The sequence below is a fragment of the Megascapheus bottae genome, chromosome 12 (assembly GCF_031878675.1).
Source record: "Megascapheus bottae isolate mThoBot1 chromosome 12, mThoBot2.hap1, whole genome shotgun sequence".
In the NCBI taxonomy this organism is placed as follows: domain Eukaryota; kingdom Metazoa; phylum Chordata; class Mammalia; order Rodentia; family Geomyidae; genus Megascapheus; species Megascapheus bottae.
Window position 1 is genome coordinate 15,447,734 of NC_143520.1, and position 17,355 is coordinate 15,465,088.

Sequence of the window (17,355 nt, forward strand, 5' to 3'; positions counted from 1 at the left end):
CAGTTGGTCTGTGAGTCACATTCTTTTTTTCTCTACTCTTAGACCCCTTTCTTGCCCTTGTAGATCTATTTTTTTTCTCCTAGTTGCCCCTGGGTTCTCTAATGAATCTTCAGACATCACCTATGCTCTTTGTAGTTTGTGATAAGATGTTTCTTGAAAAATTTTCTTAGATTAAGAAAAGCAATGCAAAACTAAGTTTATTCTAAAAATAGATCCCTCTTTCCAGCAGAAATATAGCTGTACTCTGGAACATCTCATGTGCTATGCCACATCCACATTCTTCTGGAGGGGTAAGTGTTACACCAGAAATCTAGAGAAACAAGCTCTGGTCTCTTTACTGTTTTGGTTGCATTATTTCTGTATACTGTTCTTCAGAAGATAAATTGGATGAAGTTGGATAGAACCTTGAAGTGGTGAGCACTCTTTAGAATCATCAAAGTACATTCTCTTACTTTAGAGACTATTGAAGGCTCAGAGTGGCTGCTTGAATTATCCAAGGGACAATATTTTTTGTTTCATGTCAAGAAGAGGGAAGAAGACAAATGAAGAGAAGAAGGGGAGAGAATGTAGTAACAAATTCAAGTATATTCCACCAAATTAAGAAAGTGGGGGAAGAGGTGAGGTGGAAGGGATGAATGACAATGAAGAAATGGGTGGCACAAATCAAGACACATGGTATTTATGAACTGCTTTGTTAAATGACAAATCCCTTTAAAAACTACTTAGAGATAATGAAAATAATCAAAATCTTAAAAGAAAAATTTCTTCTGGCTGTAATCCCCCAAGAGTATCCCTTGAACTATTTCACACCTTGTGGTAATATTCACAAGAGTCAAAAGTGAAGGAAGAAGGAGAAGAAGAAGAAGAAGAAGAAGAAGAAGAAGAAGAAGAAGAAGAAGAAGAAGAAGAAGAAGAAGAAGAAGAAGAAGAAGAAGAAAAAGAAGAAGAAGAAGAAGAAGAAGAAGAAGAAGAAGAAGAAGAAGAAGAAGAAGAAGAGGAAGAAGAAGAGGAAGAAGAAGAAGAAGAAGAAGAAGAAGAAGAAGAAGAAGAAGAAGAAGAAGAAGAAGAAGAAGAAGAAGAAGAAGAAGAAGAAAAAAAGGAGGATAATTAAATAACTGAGTTAAGAACATGGATACCCAGTTGATTCATAAAGATCCCGCCAAAAGAATATATACAGTTTTATGATGCCATAAGCCTCCAAAGATGTACATATTAATTGAAAATATTGCCTTGTTTCAGTGAAAGGTTCAGCATGGTAGGTATCTGCAAAGAGTAGATTCATTTTCCTTCAGCATTTTGTGCTAAATGCTAAAGCTGACCTCTATTCTCTTCCAATGGATTTAAACCAAGTAAGCTTGTTTTTGTTTTGTTTTGTTTCTTTTTTTGGTTCTTTTCCCTCTTGCATTATTGTCTCATAGTAATAAGAAGACAACTGCTGATTCCAGCAGAATCTTTTGGGTTTGCTACTTATAGCCATTTAATCCCTACCTCTGCCAGTACCATGGACAAAAATGATCTGCATTGCTTCAGAGAAAAGCATTCAGCCTCTATCTTGTTGTGTGTTTTTTTTTTAAGTTCCTTCTAGTCACTAGTTTTCAAATAAAATAGACTGGATTTGCAATGCTTTACACAGTGTAATGGAAGAATGGGAACAGGGGACACATTTGCGTGTCTCTTCTCCATGTAATTGTTTTGTTCAAAACTTAGCATAGACGAGTTGCATATGGTAAGGTAAAAGCAGGAAGGCACTGCCTTCCTTGTTTCCAGCTTAGCATACTGAGAAGCACACAGGAGGCTTCTATTGCTTGTCATGTTACCTCAAAATCAGCAAGCACCAATGCAATCACAAAGTGAACACCTCTATTCACTGCATTCTCTCAAATCTCTGTGAGCAGATCATTTACTCACCAGAATAAAATGACCTATTTTCTAACATGGAAGACTTACTAAAAAAGCGTAGCTAATAGTTTGTTTATAATTGAAGACGTTGTTATATGCTTGATATAAACTAATCACAACAGTTTAAAGGAACTCCCTTAATTATTCTGAGGTTTTTGTCTGTTAGTTGGATTATTTGCTGTTTGCATTTCACTTTTATTTTTGATAGACTTTTAGTATGGAGTGCTAGCTGGATTTATGATCCCTCTGCCTTCACCTCCCGAAGACTAGGGTTAGAGACAATGCATCACTATATTTGTCCTTGAAATTATTTCAACATCATAATCTGAACTGATTCTGAATTTCACACTATACAATATCATTGGTACTACTCTGTATGTGTGTGTGTGTGTGTGTGAGAGAGAGAGGGAGACAGAGAGAGACAGAGGGAGACAGAGAGAGGGAGGGGAGGGAGAGGGAGAGGGAGAGGGAGAGGGAGGGAGAGAGAGAGAGAACGAGATGGGACTGGGATTCAGGAACTCAAGTGATTGCTTGGCTTTTTCACTAGGATTGGCATTCCACCACTTGAACTAAGCCATTGTTTCTAGCTTTTTGCTAGTTAATTGAATATAAAATCTCATGGTTTTGTCTTCTCCGGCTGGGTTTGAACCATGATCCTGCAGCTTGGCCTATTGGAGCCCGGTCCTTAGTCATATATTCAATGTAAGGAAAAAAAGTATCCTAAGATAATAATGTTCTCCAGAAAGAACTATAGTCAGAGCTTGCTAAATAACAGCATGTCTAAATTTCAGTCAAAATCGGTGTTCAGGAGAGAAGACATAAAAATCTTTTTTTGTTCAATCAGTTGTTAGTCTAACCATTATAGCCTACACTTACAAATAAGACCATTGGGTCAAAATTACATACTACTGCCATCATTTGCATACCCATGAGCAGCTAGCTATCAGCTGACTCTAGTGTCTTTTCCCAAGACCTCTTATTCTGAGATCTAGGTTGACGAAGTAGCTCCAGGTGACCCCTGATGTTCTCAGAGCACAAGGGCAAGGACAAGAGCCTGTGTGGAGTCTCAAGGTTGCAGTCGTAGCTTTTCTGACTCAGGACTAGGTTTTCTTCACATTCCATTGACCACAGAAAGTCACTAGATCCAACAGACAAGGGTGGAAAAAAGTCCTTTCTAGAAGTGTGACCTTTTAATAAGTGCAACATTGTTATGTATATTCAGTTATGGTTGATGTCCAGCCATTTACTGGACATCATTTGCTGGTTGGACATCGACCACAACTGAATACAAGACAGTGAGTTGTCCATTTTGCACCTTAAAATACATTAGATCTGTCACTTGTATTTAAGAGGGTTTGGCAAGCCTGAGGCCTTCTAAGGTTATGATGCAGCCTCACACCTATCCCCTCTGGAATTGTACTCCCACCCTCAGATACCTCCATCCTCTTCTCTACCTAGAGACTCATTGCTTATGCTTGTAACTCTCTCTTCTGCTAACATCCAATCTATGATGCACTTAAGATTCTACTAAGAAAGAAAAGGTGTTGACTTTAAACAGTTTTGAATATCATTCTACCAAAATGCTAGAAATAATAAAGATTTTGTAACATGCTTGAAATAGTAATGAATATATGTATGTAGAGTGCATATAAATCTATATTTTTCTTTATCATACTACCACAGGATGAATTTTATAATGTCTACAGTTCCTAATCCAAGTCTAGGACATGTATGTCAACATTTCATTCTGTCAAAGCATCAGGTAAACCTGTGCCTCATCCCATTTCATGGATGAGTGGTTGACAGGGTTTCAAGAAATAATTGAAGGTATAATAAAAAGCATAACCTGGAAATAGCAATTGACCAAAAGATGAAACCCCAGGATTATTTTACCAAATAAAATTTATCATCACTTAAAGTGAAACAAAATTCAATATAGTATTATTTCTATTATAACCATATTTGAATATGACTTTTCTCTAGGTCATTTATACAAGCCATTAGATTAAGTAGATTACAGACACTGTTTTCTTAATGTGTCTACATCCCCCCTCTTTTTTTTTTTGCCAGTCTGGGCTTGAGCTCAGGGCATGAGCACTATCCTTGGACTTTCTCAATGCTGGAGCTCTACCACTTGAGCCTCAGCACCACTTCCGGCTTTTTTCTATATGTGGTACCGAGGAATTGAACCCAGGTCTTCATGCATGCTAGGCAAGCACTTTAACCACTAGGCCAAACTCCCGGCCCCTACATCCCCCCTCTTTTTTGTGTGTTCATTGAATACTACCAGAAATATGTTGTCATAGTGAGCTTATATCCTAAATAAACTCTTTTGATGGAATTTAAGTATTTTATTCATTAGTAACACATACACAAAGATTTCCAGTAACTTTTGAATTTTATTAAATAAAAATTGAATTGTTACTTATTTTTCTATTGCAAACCCTAAGAATGCAATTCATGTTGCATTTTAGTTAAACATCAAGTGTTTAAATCACATGATTCATTAGCTTTTCAGTAAATATAGACCATGTTTTACGCAGAGTAATACAAAATCATGAGCCCTGGATGGAGTCGGCTTTGGAATTAGATCAATGAAATCACTAATGACTGAATGAAATTGTACTTTCTAATTTTGTTTCTAAAATGTTATGAAAAACATCCTAGAAATACACAAATGTACAAGAAATGTGTTAGGTATATAAACTTTTTTTTTCAAACATAGTCCACAGTGGAATGAAAATTTAAGGTTGTTAAAATTTTTAACTTGAATATTCTAATCACATTAATGAATGCATTAATAAGTTCATTGCCATTATAAAAGTAGAATGAGTAGTGAATTGGAGATAAGAGTCTCCTGGGGATTTTTCTGCTCAGGTGGGCTTTGAACTGTAAGCCCCAGATCTCAATCTCCTGAATAGCTAGGATTACAGGCATGAACTATCAGTGTTCATGTAGGTCATAGCTTTTAGGTGAGAGGCTTGTTGTTTTTGCTCTCTGTCTCTGTCTTCCCTGCCTCCTCTTCAGATGACTTTTTGTACCAAGTAATGGCCACTTAAAGCTTTTCAGTGTCTTTACGTGGGTTTGATAATGCACATATAGTGCTAAAAAGAAGTATCTTACTGTCTGGATGTATCCCCATTTGTTTACCCATTTACTATTTTGGGAAAATGTCTTCGTTACATCCAAGTTTTAGAAATTATGAACGTAAACCTTCTGCACACATGTGTAGGACTCTACACGTCGTATGTGTAGGATTTTTATGGACATATGTTTTCAACTTCTTTAGGTTAAATATAAAACTGTGTAACTTCTGGATCATATGTTGAGTCTATTTAGCTTTCTAAGAAATTGTCAGATTATCTTCCAAGTAGCTATAGCACTTATCTAACAGTCTATGAATGAATACTGCTGGCACTTTATGTCCTTGTGAGCATTTAATCTTGTGAACTTTTATCATTTCTCTTTTTTGTGTGTGTGACAGCTCTGGGGTTGAGACTTTGGGCCTGGGGTGCTTTTTCTGCTCTACTGCTTTTAAGACATAGCTCCATTTGCAGATTTTTGGTAATTGATTGGAAATAAGAGTCTCACTGACATTCCTGCCTGTGCTGGCTTTGAAATCCAGTCTTCAGATCTCTGCCTTCTGAGTAAGGCTTACAAGTATGAGCTACTAACACTACACACTAAACTTCGGCAATCTAATAGGCATGCAGGAGTAATTCATCCTCTTTGAATTTTTATTTCACTAGCAGAATGCAATGTAGCTAATATTTTCATGTGTTTACATGCCTTTGGTATGTACTTTTTTGTTTTAATATCCATCCATGACATTTTCGGTCATTTTTTATTCATTTACTTATTGTTAACTTTGAAAGAGTCCATTATTAAGTACATCTTCTTAAGAGATATTTTCCCAGTATATCTCATCTCTGCAAACTCTTGGCATTGTGTTTCATAGAGCAGAAATTTAAAAGTCAGCTTATCAAGTCTTCTACAGATCAAGTCTTTGGTGTTACAAATAAGAAGTTCCAGCAATCTGAAAGTATAGCTAAGGGTTTTCTTGTGTCAGCTTTTGGAAATTTTATAGTTTTTCATTTTACTTTTGTATCTCTGTCCAATTTTGAGTTAATGTTTGTTTGTGCATGATATGTCTATACATAAATTGGTGCTTACTTTTGGGTGTAGATGTTGTTCTGGCAATACTTATTGAAAATATTTGCTTTTTTATTGCTCTGTACTGTCTCGTTTCTGGAGATCAGTTGGGTGTACTTTTAGGCTCTCTTTTCTGTTCTGTTAATATGTGTGCATGTGCATATATGTGTGTGTGTTCCCTTTTTTCTATATCATGACTGTGTTTATTAGAGGGCATATGTTAAAGGAAAAATGAAAAACTATGCAGTCTATCAAAAGAACAATTCCAATCTATAAAAACTGAGATGGAATAAAATCTAAAATTTATTTTAAGTGTCAAATACAGAATCCATAACAGTTTGTATGCACTGTTCTTACTTGTATATGTGTCTAACATGGAGTAAGTATGAAAATACATACTCTTGTCTAGTATAGGCAGGTTATCTACCTAGAAAAATGTATGGGAAACAAGTAAGTGTTGTGTCTTACAATAATAGGGTTCTATGGAGGGTTAACATTAAATTTTTGTTATTATATATACGTGTGTGTATACTTGTTATCCCTAAACTTTTACATTTACAAATAACTAAATGACAATTCTGTCCTGATGCCTAATTGGGGAACTAGAGATTTTATAGAAAATATATTTTTTGTAGCTTTACAGACCAGCCTATTCTTCCAGTCCTATTGGAGGTACAAATTTAGATTTAGAGTCTCCCCCTTTTCCACTGAAAAATACAGACATAAACCATACCACAGTGGGATCCTCCTTCATTTAAATCTGAGACTCCTATGTGACACCTCACAAATAAATGTGTTTGCAATTTTATTATTGTCGTTCATGTAGGACAAAGCTATGATGATCTTAATGAGTTAATGTGATATCCAAATAAAACTTGTGCTCCATCAGGCCTCAGGCTCTGAGAAGTTTTGGCATAAACATAGCTGTGAAATTTGAGCCCATATTAAATATACTTAGAGAAGTCTGGGATTGGCCTTTGACGGCAGGTCAGTTATGATTCTGCTAGATGGAGATGAGAGTTTGGGGTAGCACTGATAGAGTACAGAAGTAGCAAAAAATGTCATTAGTGAAAGAATTAGCAAGAATATAATTAGTGCTTTAGTGAAAAAAAGTATATCAATTCCTACTGAGTATGTGCATTATCTTCTTTTGAGTCGTTTTTCCTTGAAATCAGAGAGTCCTACTATCTCCCAAACCAACAACTATTTGTCATTCCTTCTCCAATTTAGTAAATTGTTTTCAGATTACTCTCATTCATATTCATATAAATGTCATTTATCCAAACTTGGACTATTATTTTCTTTACGTGTTGGGGAGGCCAATCCCACCACAGAAAATAATTCTATTTGTCTCAGATCACACACAGACTATCTTAAAAGTACAATTAGGACAGCAATGACTTTTTGGTCCTTCAGTCTGTCTGCAGCAAACCATTCTATCCAACTCAGACAAGACTCAATTGTGAGATCATCAGAGTTGGGTTTATGTCCTCTCAGAGACAATTCATTTCCATTTAATTCTCATTTATTTGATTGAGCTGCCCTAAGTCTTAAAGAACACATGTCACCATCATCTTGGTGGGGCTCAGAGAGAATGGCCCATAAATGACTTGGTATCTTAAGTAGGTGCTTCTTAAACACATAGTACAGCTCCTGTATCCATAAAGCCCAAGAGTCAACACACATGGGAAGTTTAACAAAATTCAATGTAGAAAACACATTAGTCAGAAATTTGTATTTAGAATGTCCATTTTACTTGGAAGTGAAAAGGAAAAGTTAAATCCTCTAGTTCATCTTTGCTGACAAGTATTTATAGATGCTTACATCTCTTAATTTTCTCTTTCTCACATGTATCTGCATTCTTTTTCAGGAACCTCATATGCAGAGTAAATGGTAATTAAAATGTGCAGGATGACAAGATGGAGCAAACAGTGCTTGTACCACCAGGACCTGACAGCTTTAACTTCTTCACCAGAGAATCTCTCGCAACTATTGAAAGACGCATTGCAGAAGAAAAGGCTAAGAATCCCAAAGCAGATAAAAAAGATGATGATGAAAATGGTCCAAAGCCAAACAGTGACTTGGAAGCTGGAAAGAACCTTCCATTTATTTATGGAGACATTCCTCCAGAGATGGTGTCAGAGCCCCTGGAGGACCTGGACCCATTCTATATCAATAAGAAAGTGAGTGGTTTTTCTTAATCAGGCATATTTTGCTGCTACTTGCTGACTGCATACATTGGACTGTTATAATCAAATTCTGCACAATGTCTTAAGTATCCTTCTGTTTAAGAAATGTGATACATTTGTGGGAGTTCATGAATATACATGAGAAGTAAATTGGTTTCATTATAACAGATGGGGCTGCCCCAAATGTATCATGATAAAGACCTAAAAATGTTAATGCAAGTTGTAGGCAGCTAACTTAACAAATTAAAACCTTTCTCCTACAGATTACATACAACTTGCATTACTATGCAATTTGATGCAAATGTTTGCACCTTAATGTTGGGATTCCTCAGATTTAAACAGTATTAGTTCTTATTTTATGGGACAAAGCTTTGATACTATAAGAGTTTCTGATTTCTTTATCATTCCATAAATAACATACCATTTAATTTCCAGAAGAAACATTTTCCCACATGGAAAATAATGACCCACACTACCATTGCAAAACTATTCAAACTTTTGGTAGAAATACATTGACATTGGTAGAATTAACAAAAATGTACTATTCTTCAGGATCTATAAATGATATTTTAATGCATTCATTTTCTGCATCAGCATGCAATGAATATTGCTTCTATTAAGCCCATGGGCTTTTATTATCAGTATGATTTCGGAAATAGAAGCACAGAGAAATATAAAATTAAACAATGTTATTGTGTTGATATTGTTTTAAATGTATTACTTCAGTTAATTCACAATAATTTATTAAATTTCTCACCAGACCCAAGAAATCTGTGAGTTCTTTCTGGAATATTAGGAAACAAATATTTACATTAGACATGGCTCTTAACATATCCCTTGAAATTTTAAGGATTGTTACTGCTAGTCTATTCTTGTATATCCTTGCATGCATGCAAGGACTAGCAGTAAAACCTATCCTACACAAACATAGGGCATGAAAAATCCTAGCAATGTTATTATGTGGAATTAAGTAAAATTGTTTTGTGAATCACTCCATATGTGAAAGCCTCAAAGAGATGACTTGTTTGTTCTTACTTTTCAGGATATTGACAATTTAAGTGCAACACACTTTCCATTTTTTAAAAAAAACATTTTGTCAATTCATAGAAGAGGAACAAAGAATCATTTTCCATTCACTTTATTATCTTTAATTAATTTTAATTAACTTTGATTTTTAAATACTTCCTTGTCAAATCTTACTTGTTAAGAGATAATCTGTCATGGAACTGCCACCAATTTCTCATATATTAAGAGAAAAAACTGCCCTTTATTATTAACTCAGTTCTATGAACACTCCTTTAATATGATATCTGAAATGTGAAAGCTCAAACTAAGTGACCTAAGTAGGTTTTATCTTCATAAAGAATATGAAAATGCTGATGTGCATCAATTATTTAAAGATTTCAGTTCACTTAAATTATGTCATTATTGGCATTAAAATCTCTGATGATGTGTTATATATAAAATTTATTCATATCATAGACTATATTACGTTATTTCTGGCCATAGGACACCTCAATTGTATTCAGAGTCTGCTCTTATGATAAAATTTTCATCTCTACCAGACCTTTCACTGCCCTCAGCACCTTTGCCTCCATTCTAAGGAAGAATCATCTAAAAGGCATACAAGCCAATAATAGTCTAGCCCTCCAACATACAGAGATAAAAATCTAGCATCCAAGCTCCTATGCTGCATCCTCACTTGTAAGACTATAAATAAATGTGTCAGGAGAGACCAAACTAATGCATGTCAAGGGCAGTAACTCTTCTGAAGAACCAGATCATCCTATCCATCTTTTAATTTAAAGAGCTTTTAGGCTGATAAAAAGTTTCTTAAGAGGAAGTTCCTTCCTAATACAGTCCGAGATTGGATTATAATTAGTTGTATATAACAAATGACAGAAATTCACATGGGAAACAAAAATGTTAAGTTTTTAAGTATTTTGTGCAAGACCAACTCTGATGGAATCACTTCACAGCCAGATAAATTTTGTGAGGCTCTCATCTAAACTTTCTTCTAACATCCTCCATCCTTATCTTCAAATGCACATTGTGTGAGGAAGGAAAAACATTCTGACATTTTGGGACAAAATACATTCCACAAGTAGAACAACCTGATAAGAGAAATACTGTTATCAGAAAGTTTTCCCTAAGGTAAGCCACATCCTTTAATTTCATATTGAGCTGACATCAAACAAATTTTCAAATGTAAGGCAATTTAACATAATAAATGCAAATAAAACTTTTCATAGGACTAAAATTCATAAAAAAAACTATTAAGACATAACAAAAATTGGGCCATACGTTTTGCATCTCCCTATAAAAATTTCATGTTGTAAAAGTTTATGTAAATTCTTATGTACTATCTTTGTAATCTTAGATATTCTCTTATAATTTGTTTTAGGGTTGAAGAATTGCTAATGAGTTTTCCCTGGATAAAGTTAGAGCAAACACACACACACACACACACACACACACACACACACACACACACACACACTACCCTTGCCAGAACTACAGGGTCTATAAAACACTTCTTAGGTTGTAATTTCCCATTATATCTAATACTTGAGTGTTTATTTTGTAAGCAAGTTGGACAGGAAGACATCAGTTAGGCCAGTAACTTCTCAGAAGCTAAAGTACAATGCAATAGATTCTGTATCATTTTTTCTCTTTTTAAAAGCTTTTTATTTTTAAATTTTATATTTATTATTGTTAGGTAGTTGTACAAATGTATTTCAGTTTAACATTTCAGTTTTTAAAGTTCAATATCCTTTGAACAATCTCACTGTGAAGTGTCATTGTATCATGATAAAAGCATGTGATTTTTTCTTAACTATGTATAACATAAATAAAGCAAGCTGACTTTGTTAGTTCCTTCATGTGATTATACCACAATACCTGAGACTGGGAAATTTATGATGTATAAAAATTCTTTGGCTTGCAATTCTATAGGATAGGGAGACCAAAAGGGAGGAGTTATATCCCAGACAATTAAGCTTTGTATCATTGCAAAGCAGCAAGATAAGAAAATAGAAGTTCCTCGACTGGACTTCAATAATATCTGGGATCCACCAAGGAAGGTAGAGCTTTAGCATTTCTTTTTTTCTTATAATTTTTTTAAATTTCAATGTATAGAGGGGTTACGGTTATATTCACCAGATAGAAGGTGCATTACTTCTCACACATTGATATTCCTTCTTGTGATTTTGTCCCCATTTCCCTTTCCCTACCCCCTTCCCTCATTTCTCTCTTCTTATTTCAAATAAACAAGTAAACATCTATATAATATACCAGGTAACAAAGTGGGATACTGTAACAATATGAGATTAACCAAAGGGCAACACAAGAGAAGAGAGAAAAACAATACATTAAGAATAACAGTCACTCATAATTAAGCTCTTGTTTCCATGTCCTGCAGGTCCATTAATTTGGCTCATCTTATATGGCCTTCTGTATCTACGGTTTGAACTACTGTAATCCACTGCTAGGAGAGTTTTAGATGTGTACTAGTTATTGCAGATGAGGGAAACTGTTGCGCCTGTGTTCCTTTGGGTCTGGCTTACTTCACTTAATATGCTTTTTTCCAAGTCTTTGCATTTCCTTACAAATAGTGCGATGGCATTTAGAGCTTAGGCATTTCTAATTACCACATAAAAATCTCCCTTCTCATGGAAATTAAATATCAGTATGAGTTCAGAAAAGAGATAATCATTCATCTAGTAGGACCGACTAAAAATGGCTATAGAACACATTCTTTCCATGATATGAAAAGGTGCACAATTGCCAGAGACAGCTGGCAGCAAGGCAGGATGCCTAATATAGGGGATGAGGATGAGAAAAGAAAAGAAAAGAAAAAAGACAAGTAACAGATGGGGTCAGGAGGGCTACAGCCCAAGACTACAGCCTAAGGCCATAGGCTTAAGACCTCAGCTCCCATTTATTTCCCGTTCTGGTCTTATATAGTCTCTACAGAACAAGAAACTGTCAGGTGTGACATTGATAATCAAGCCTTAGCAGAGAGTGATAAAGCAATAATACATTTGTACTTAATGGTAATCGATTCTCAGCAGAAAGTGATTCACAATACCAACGATATAGCTCAAAGTTCATAGGCAAGGTGTCAAACATGACAGCTCATTTTTTGTGTGATTATCTTACTCAAGTGATGCAGATTCATGGGCCAGCCTGACCCCACACTTGGCTCCCAACACACAATTGTACACTTTCAGGGAAGAAACTTACATGAATACAAATGGCACCACACAGGGAAGTCCCATTTCTTCTTTGGCAGTGTCAGGGAACTTATAGGAATGTCCATAATGGTTTATTTTCTGATGATATATGTCTACATATTTTTATCCTCTTTGTTCTAGTTTCAGATGTGCAAATTATGTAACATTCAACCATTCTACCAAACTTGCTAGTTTGTGCCATCATCAGTAACAATAATTACAAGAATAGTAGAAACCTTCTAGTGAATGTTTTTGCACATGAAAGCTTTAGGGATTCTACATATGCTTTAAGCCTTGAGAAGTTCAAGGTAGGGGCTAAGGGAAAGTAAAGGTGCTATCAGGAACAATTGCAGGATAATCCATGTGGTTCTTCATAACATGTTTGCAAGTTAAATTCTTTTTCCTTCATCACTTTTATAAAAAAAAAAAAAGCTCCCTTTCATTAGTGAAGACATCTTCCTCTTGTTTGGCTTTTTTCTTTTCTTTCTTTTCTTTTTCACAGTTTCTTTTCATAGCCTGTGTTATGTTATGCCATTTGGCTATACATTCAAATTTTTCACCTACTCTTTTTACAGAAAATCTCTCCCTTTGCATGTTCTTAAAATTACAGATGACTCATTAGTACCATGGAAAGAAATATCCTCTTGACAATGTGGCAGATTACTGGAAATAGAATGAGATATTTTAAATCTGGAATGAAAATAGATGTTTGTTAATTATGGAATATGGAAATGTATTCCCTTAAAACTGTACTTTGTCCTTGGTTGCCTCTGGACAAGTTTTTAAAATTTAATCTACCAGTTGTCCAAAAAATATGTAAAATCCCCATTTTGGAGCTGCATGAAAAATCTTGTGTGAGAAGCTTCAAAATCAAATGTGGTCTGCCACTGCTACAGGAATTTTTCAGTTGTTGCATTAGGATGGCAGGTTGTTCTTTTTTATTTTGTTTTTAATGATCGAGATGTATGAAGTTTTTCTTATAAAATAAATTTAATAGGTCATCTAAAAACAGATAATATTGAAATGCTTATGATTTCCTAAGTTGTCATAAGGGCCATCTATAATGATTTTTGCATATCATCAACTCCTCAAGAAAACCTGTTACCAACCAAGCTGTCACATTTATCAAGGTCAATGAAGGTGACTTCTGAGACTTCTTCCTCCCCACTCATTATTCCTCTTACCCTACAGTCTCAGCCCATCTTAAAATCTTAGAAACTTTGTAGTCTGGATCAACTTCTAAAAGTTGATCAAGTTTTCCTTTCCCATCAGATTCTGACACAGCTCTAAGTTACTTTTTCCCAAAGAGAATCAACTCAGGAACCCTGAATGTTGTGCTTCTGTCATGAATTGTCATTTACATTCGTGAGGACTCAAAGGGAGCAACATAAATCTGCAGGGAAAAGAAACAGCATATAAGATGACATGTAAGTGAGGAATGATGGCTACAAAGGGAATCTAATAATGGTCAATTTTCAGATGGGAAAAATCTAAAACCATTTTGGTGATACAAAGTGTGGGGGAAAGTCTTGAACCTGAAAATTCCAAAACGAAAACTAGCACTGCTTTGAGATATAGAAATGTTCTTCACTGTGTCTATTAAATATACAGATACATTTTAAAGATGTTAATTCTTATATTCATTTGATAGTTTGAAATCACTAAGGACATAGACAGACACTATTTCATCTTATGTCTGAGACAGTCGTAATATTATTATGCTAGCCCTCCCCACTGAGATGGGGGAAATTAATGAGAAATATTTGTCCACTGTTCTCATCTTTGTAATGAAATTAGAACTCTAGATGGTCCTCTTGAGTTAAATACAAATTATCTAACTATATAATACCACATCATGTTTATATGTACTTGTGATATAGTGTTAACAATATTTTAGCTCTAAAGCCTTGAGCTGAAGAGCTCAGGGACAGCACCCAGGCCCAGAGTTAATGCCTCTGTGTTAATGATTTTACTTGTGGATGTTGCTTGATTTGGTTGGGTTCAAGTAAATGTCAAATCATCCAAAGCACTGGGTAGTGAGAGTCTAGAAAGTTCCTTCCACAAGGTTTTTCTCTTCACCTGCTTATTTCCCAACCTATTCCACCCAGATAAAGTCAAAGATGGCAATTTTACAAAAATCTTGAAAACTATAAGACTTGTAAAGAGGTAAGCCCATACTCTTGTTTGTCTGGAATACTACCACAGACTTTAATTTTTTTTACAAGATTTGTAAGTCATGAGATAACACACACACACACACACACACACACACACACACACACACACACAAATTACCCACTTTGAGGGTTTTCCTTAGACTGTCAGATCTGTACCAGTGACTTGCATGGAAAAAAAATGGGCCCCTCTCCTTATTCTATGCACATTTTACTTTGTAGTTCATGATTTAAAATCCATACAATCAACTTGATGAAGGATGAATATTGATGTGTCATGGGTCACAGATAAGCAAGTCAGGTGAATTGTTCTCTGGATTATCTCTAGTCTAAATTGAAAAACTGAGTGAGACTGGAAAAGAACAATATTAAATATCACATGATCACCTCAGAGTCAAGTGGTGAATCTGTGAAAACTTTCCATTCTCTCTGTAGCCAAAATAGGAGGGAAAACTTTATTTAAAAAAATCCAAGACATAACAGATGAGCAAAAAGGTGAGACTATTTAAAGGGTTCTCACTAGGAAAAAAAAGAATTAGAATCCATAGCTTTGACTCAAAGTGAGGAATGTCTCCAGTGATGTGAACTAATAGGAATCTTTTGCCCTTCTATATTTATACTTCATATTGAAAAGTTTTAAATGTCTCTCCACTTGAGTGTGGCTTTCATTCTGCTCCTCCCTGCGGCAGTCTTTCTCCAAGCCAGGTGCTTAGACATGAGAAATGGGGAGCCCACCTCTAGGCAGAAACTAGAGCCCAATTTCCTTCCTAACTCCTAACACTGTATCAAGGAAATGTGCTTATATACTAACCTCATGAAGAACTGATGCCATTTTCAAAGTGATATATACTAATGCAATTTTAATTGCCATTAATTCTGAATTATGTCTCATTAAAAGTTACATAGGATTGAAATATAGCACAGGAGCACAACACTTGCTTAGTTTCAAGTTCAAGCCTTAGTGCTCAGGGAATTACATAGACTTTGGGAAACATGAAAAATACATATTCACTTTCTACCTTGTAAGAAAGTATATTTAAATCTCAAACAGATTACCTTTCAAAATCTTTTTTTCCTTTTTGAAAAACATCAAATACACTAGTTCAAGTTACCTGTATTTTAAACTTTGAATCTAAAAAATAAATACAAACAATAGAAAGTATGAATTTTTATGCATCAGCATACCTCACTTTCCTAGGGTACTTCTTACCTCTATCTCTAAGCTTAGCTCTAGGGCAGGTACAAAAGTAAATCAGAAGTCATCCTCTGACAAATTTTTTAATGAAACATAGAGCTTATTTTTAAACTCTGTATCTTAAGGGTCATGGGATCTAGATTAAAATAGATGCTATATTTACACACACATATATGAAAACTGTAGCTTATTCAATGTTCTTCCTTGATAATGCCTCTAAACCAATTATATTTTATCAAAAAGCCCAGGGATGGGAAAAGATGGCTAGGTTGTCACAAGTACAGTTTCATAAATAGTAATCCCTGCTAGAATGGTGTAATGATTTTTGTATTGACTTTACAGTTAGGTACAGGGAAAGAACTTCATTCATGTATACATAATCATTGATAATTTGGGAAAAATTGTACATAATTTCTTTTAAAAACTAATCACCAGCTGACAAAAACAGATTCACAGCTCTGCTGTTATAGAATTTTCTGTTAATTTACATTTTTAACAGCACAAATATAAGGTATCAAATTCTGACTCATTGAGTTACAGTTATAATCCTTTTGTCAGCTGAGTCCATTTGTTCCCTTTCTTGAGTGAAGTAACTGAATCATGTAAATGTAAACTCCACAGCCTCACTGGTAGAATGCAAGAGAGCTGCCTTTTGCTGATCTTCTTGTCTGAACAAGACATTCTATTCCAGATTCCTCTCTCTTAATACAAGATAAATGTACTAAGCTTTCTAAATGTTGGTTTTTAAATCATTAGACAATTAATTACCAAGGACGTGTACTCTTTCCCTCCAATCTATAATGCAGGCAGACCATATAGGCTGCATTGCTAGATCCACCTCAAAATCGGCTTACAATATTATTTGAAACAAAGAGAATTTTAGTTGAGGAGTTTGCATTTGGTATTCTAGTTTCCAATATTGTCATCCGGTTTTCTGGGAGCAAGAGGTACAAGTAGTGTAGGGTAGAGAAGTGAACTGTATTCAGTTCTAAGATGGCTCATTTTTGCTCTTCCTATTTCCTCGAATGCTTGAATTCCCTAAAGCAAAAGCATTTACATTGCACAAGTGTGTCTGTCCACTTTTTCTGTTGATTTCACAATGTCATTTAGGGACAGAAACACTGAATGAATCCAAGGAAAAGCTGGACTGGGGGTATAGGTCCTAGTTGAGTGTGATGCCCTGCATTGTAGATTCTCACCCCACCTCAACCCCCCACAACAAAAATTAAGACCTTAAACTTTACCTTCCTTACTCTGTTTCACAGAGAAAAGCATTTTCTGGGACCTTTGATCATGAGTATGAATAAATTTCTTAAGAACAAACCTAATCCTTGGTACAGTATTATAGAATAAGTTTTAATTTGTTGCCATCCCCCTGCTGAGTGCTATCAATTAAGTGCACTTTTTAGAATAGAATTCCATTCACATCCATGGATCCTTGAGCTTCTCCTCCATGGAAAGAAAGCACATGAGTGATGACAACCACATGCGGTTAGAACTCAATGTGTCCA

At 35.1% G+C, this 17,355-nt stretch overlaps 1 protein-coding gene across 1 annotated transcript in view; it reads left to right on the forward strand.

The window, feature by feature from the left end:
- The window catches only part of LOC150056267 (sodium channel protein type 1 subunit alpha), a 110,775-nt gene that overhangs the window by 35,102 nt on the left and 58,318 nt on the right, over nucleotides 1-17,355 (forward strand). The window contains exons 4-5 of the mRNA XM_090342715.1: nucleotides 230-290; nucleotides 7,922-8,234. Coding sequence (XP_090198841.1) covers nucleotides 7,971-8,234 — 264 coding nt within the window. The 5' untranslated portion in view covers nucleotides 230-290; nucleotides 7,922-7,970. The remainder of the gene's footprint in view (nucleotides 1-229; nucleotides 291-7,921; nucleotides 8,235-17,355) is intronic.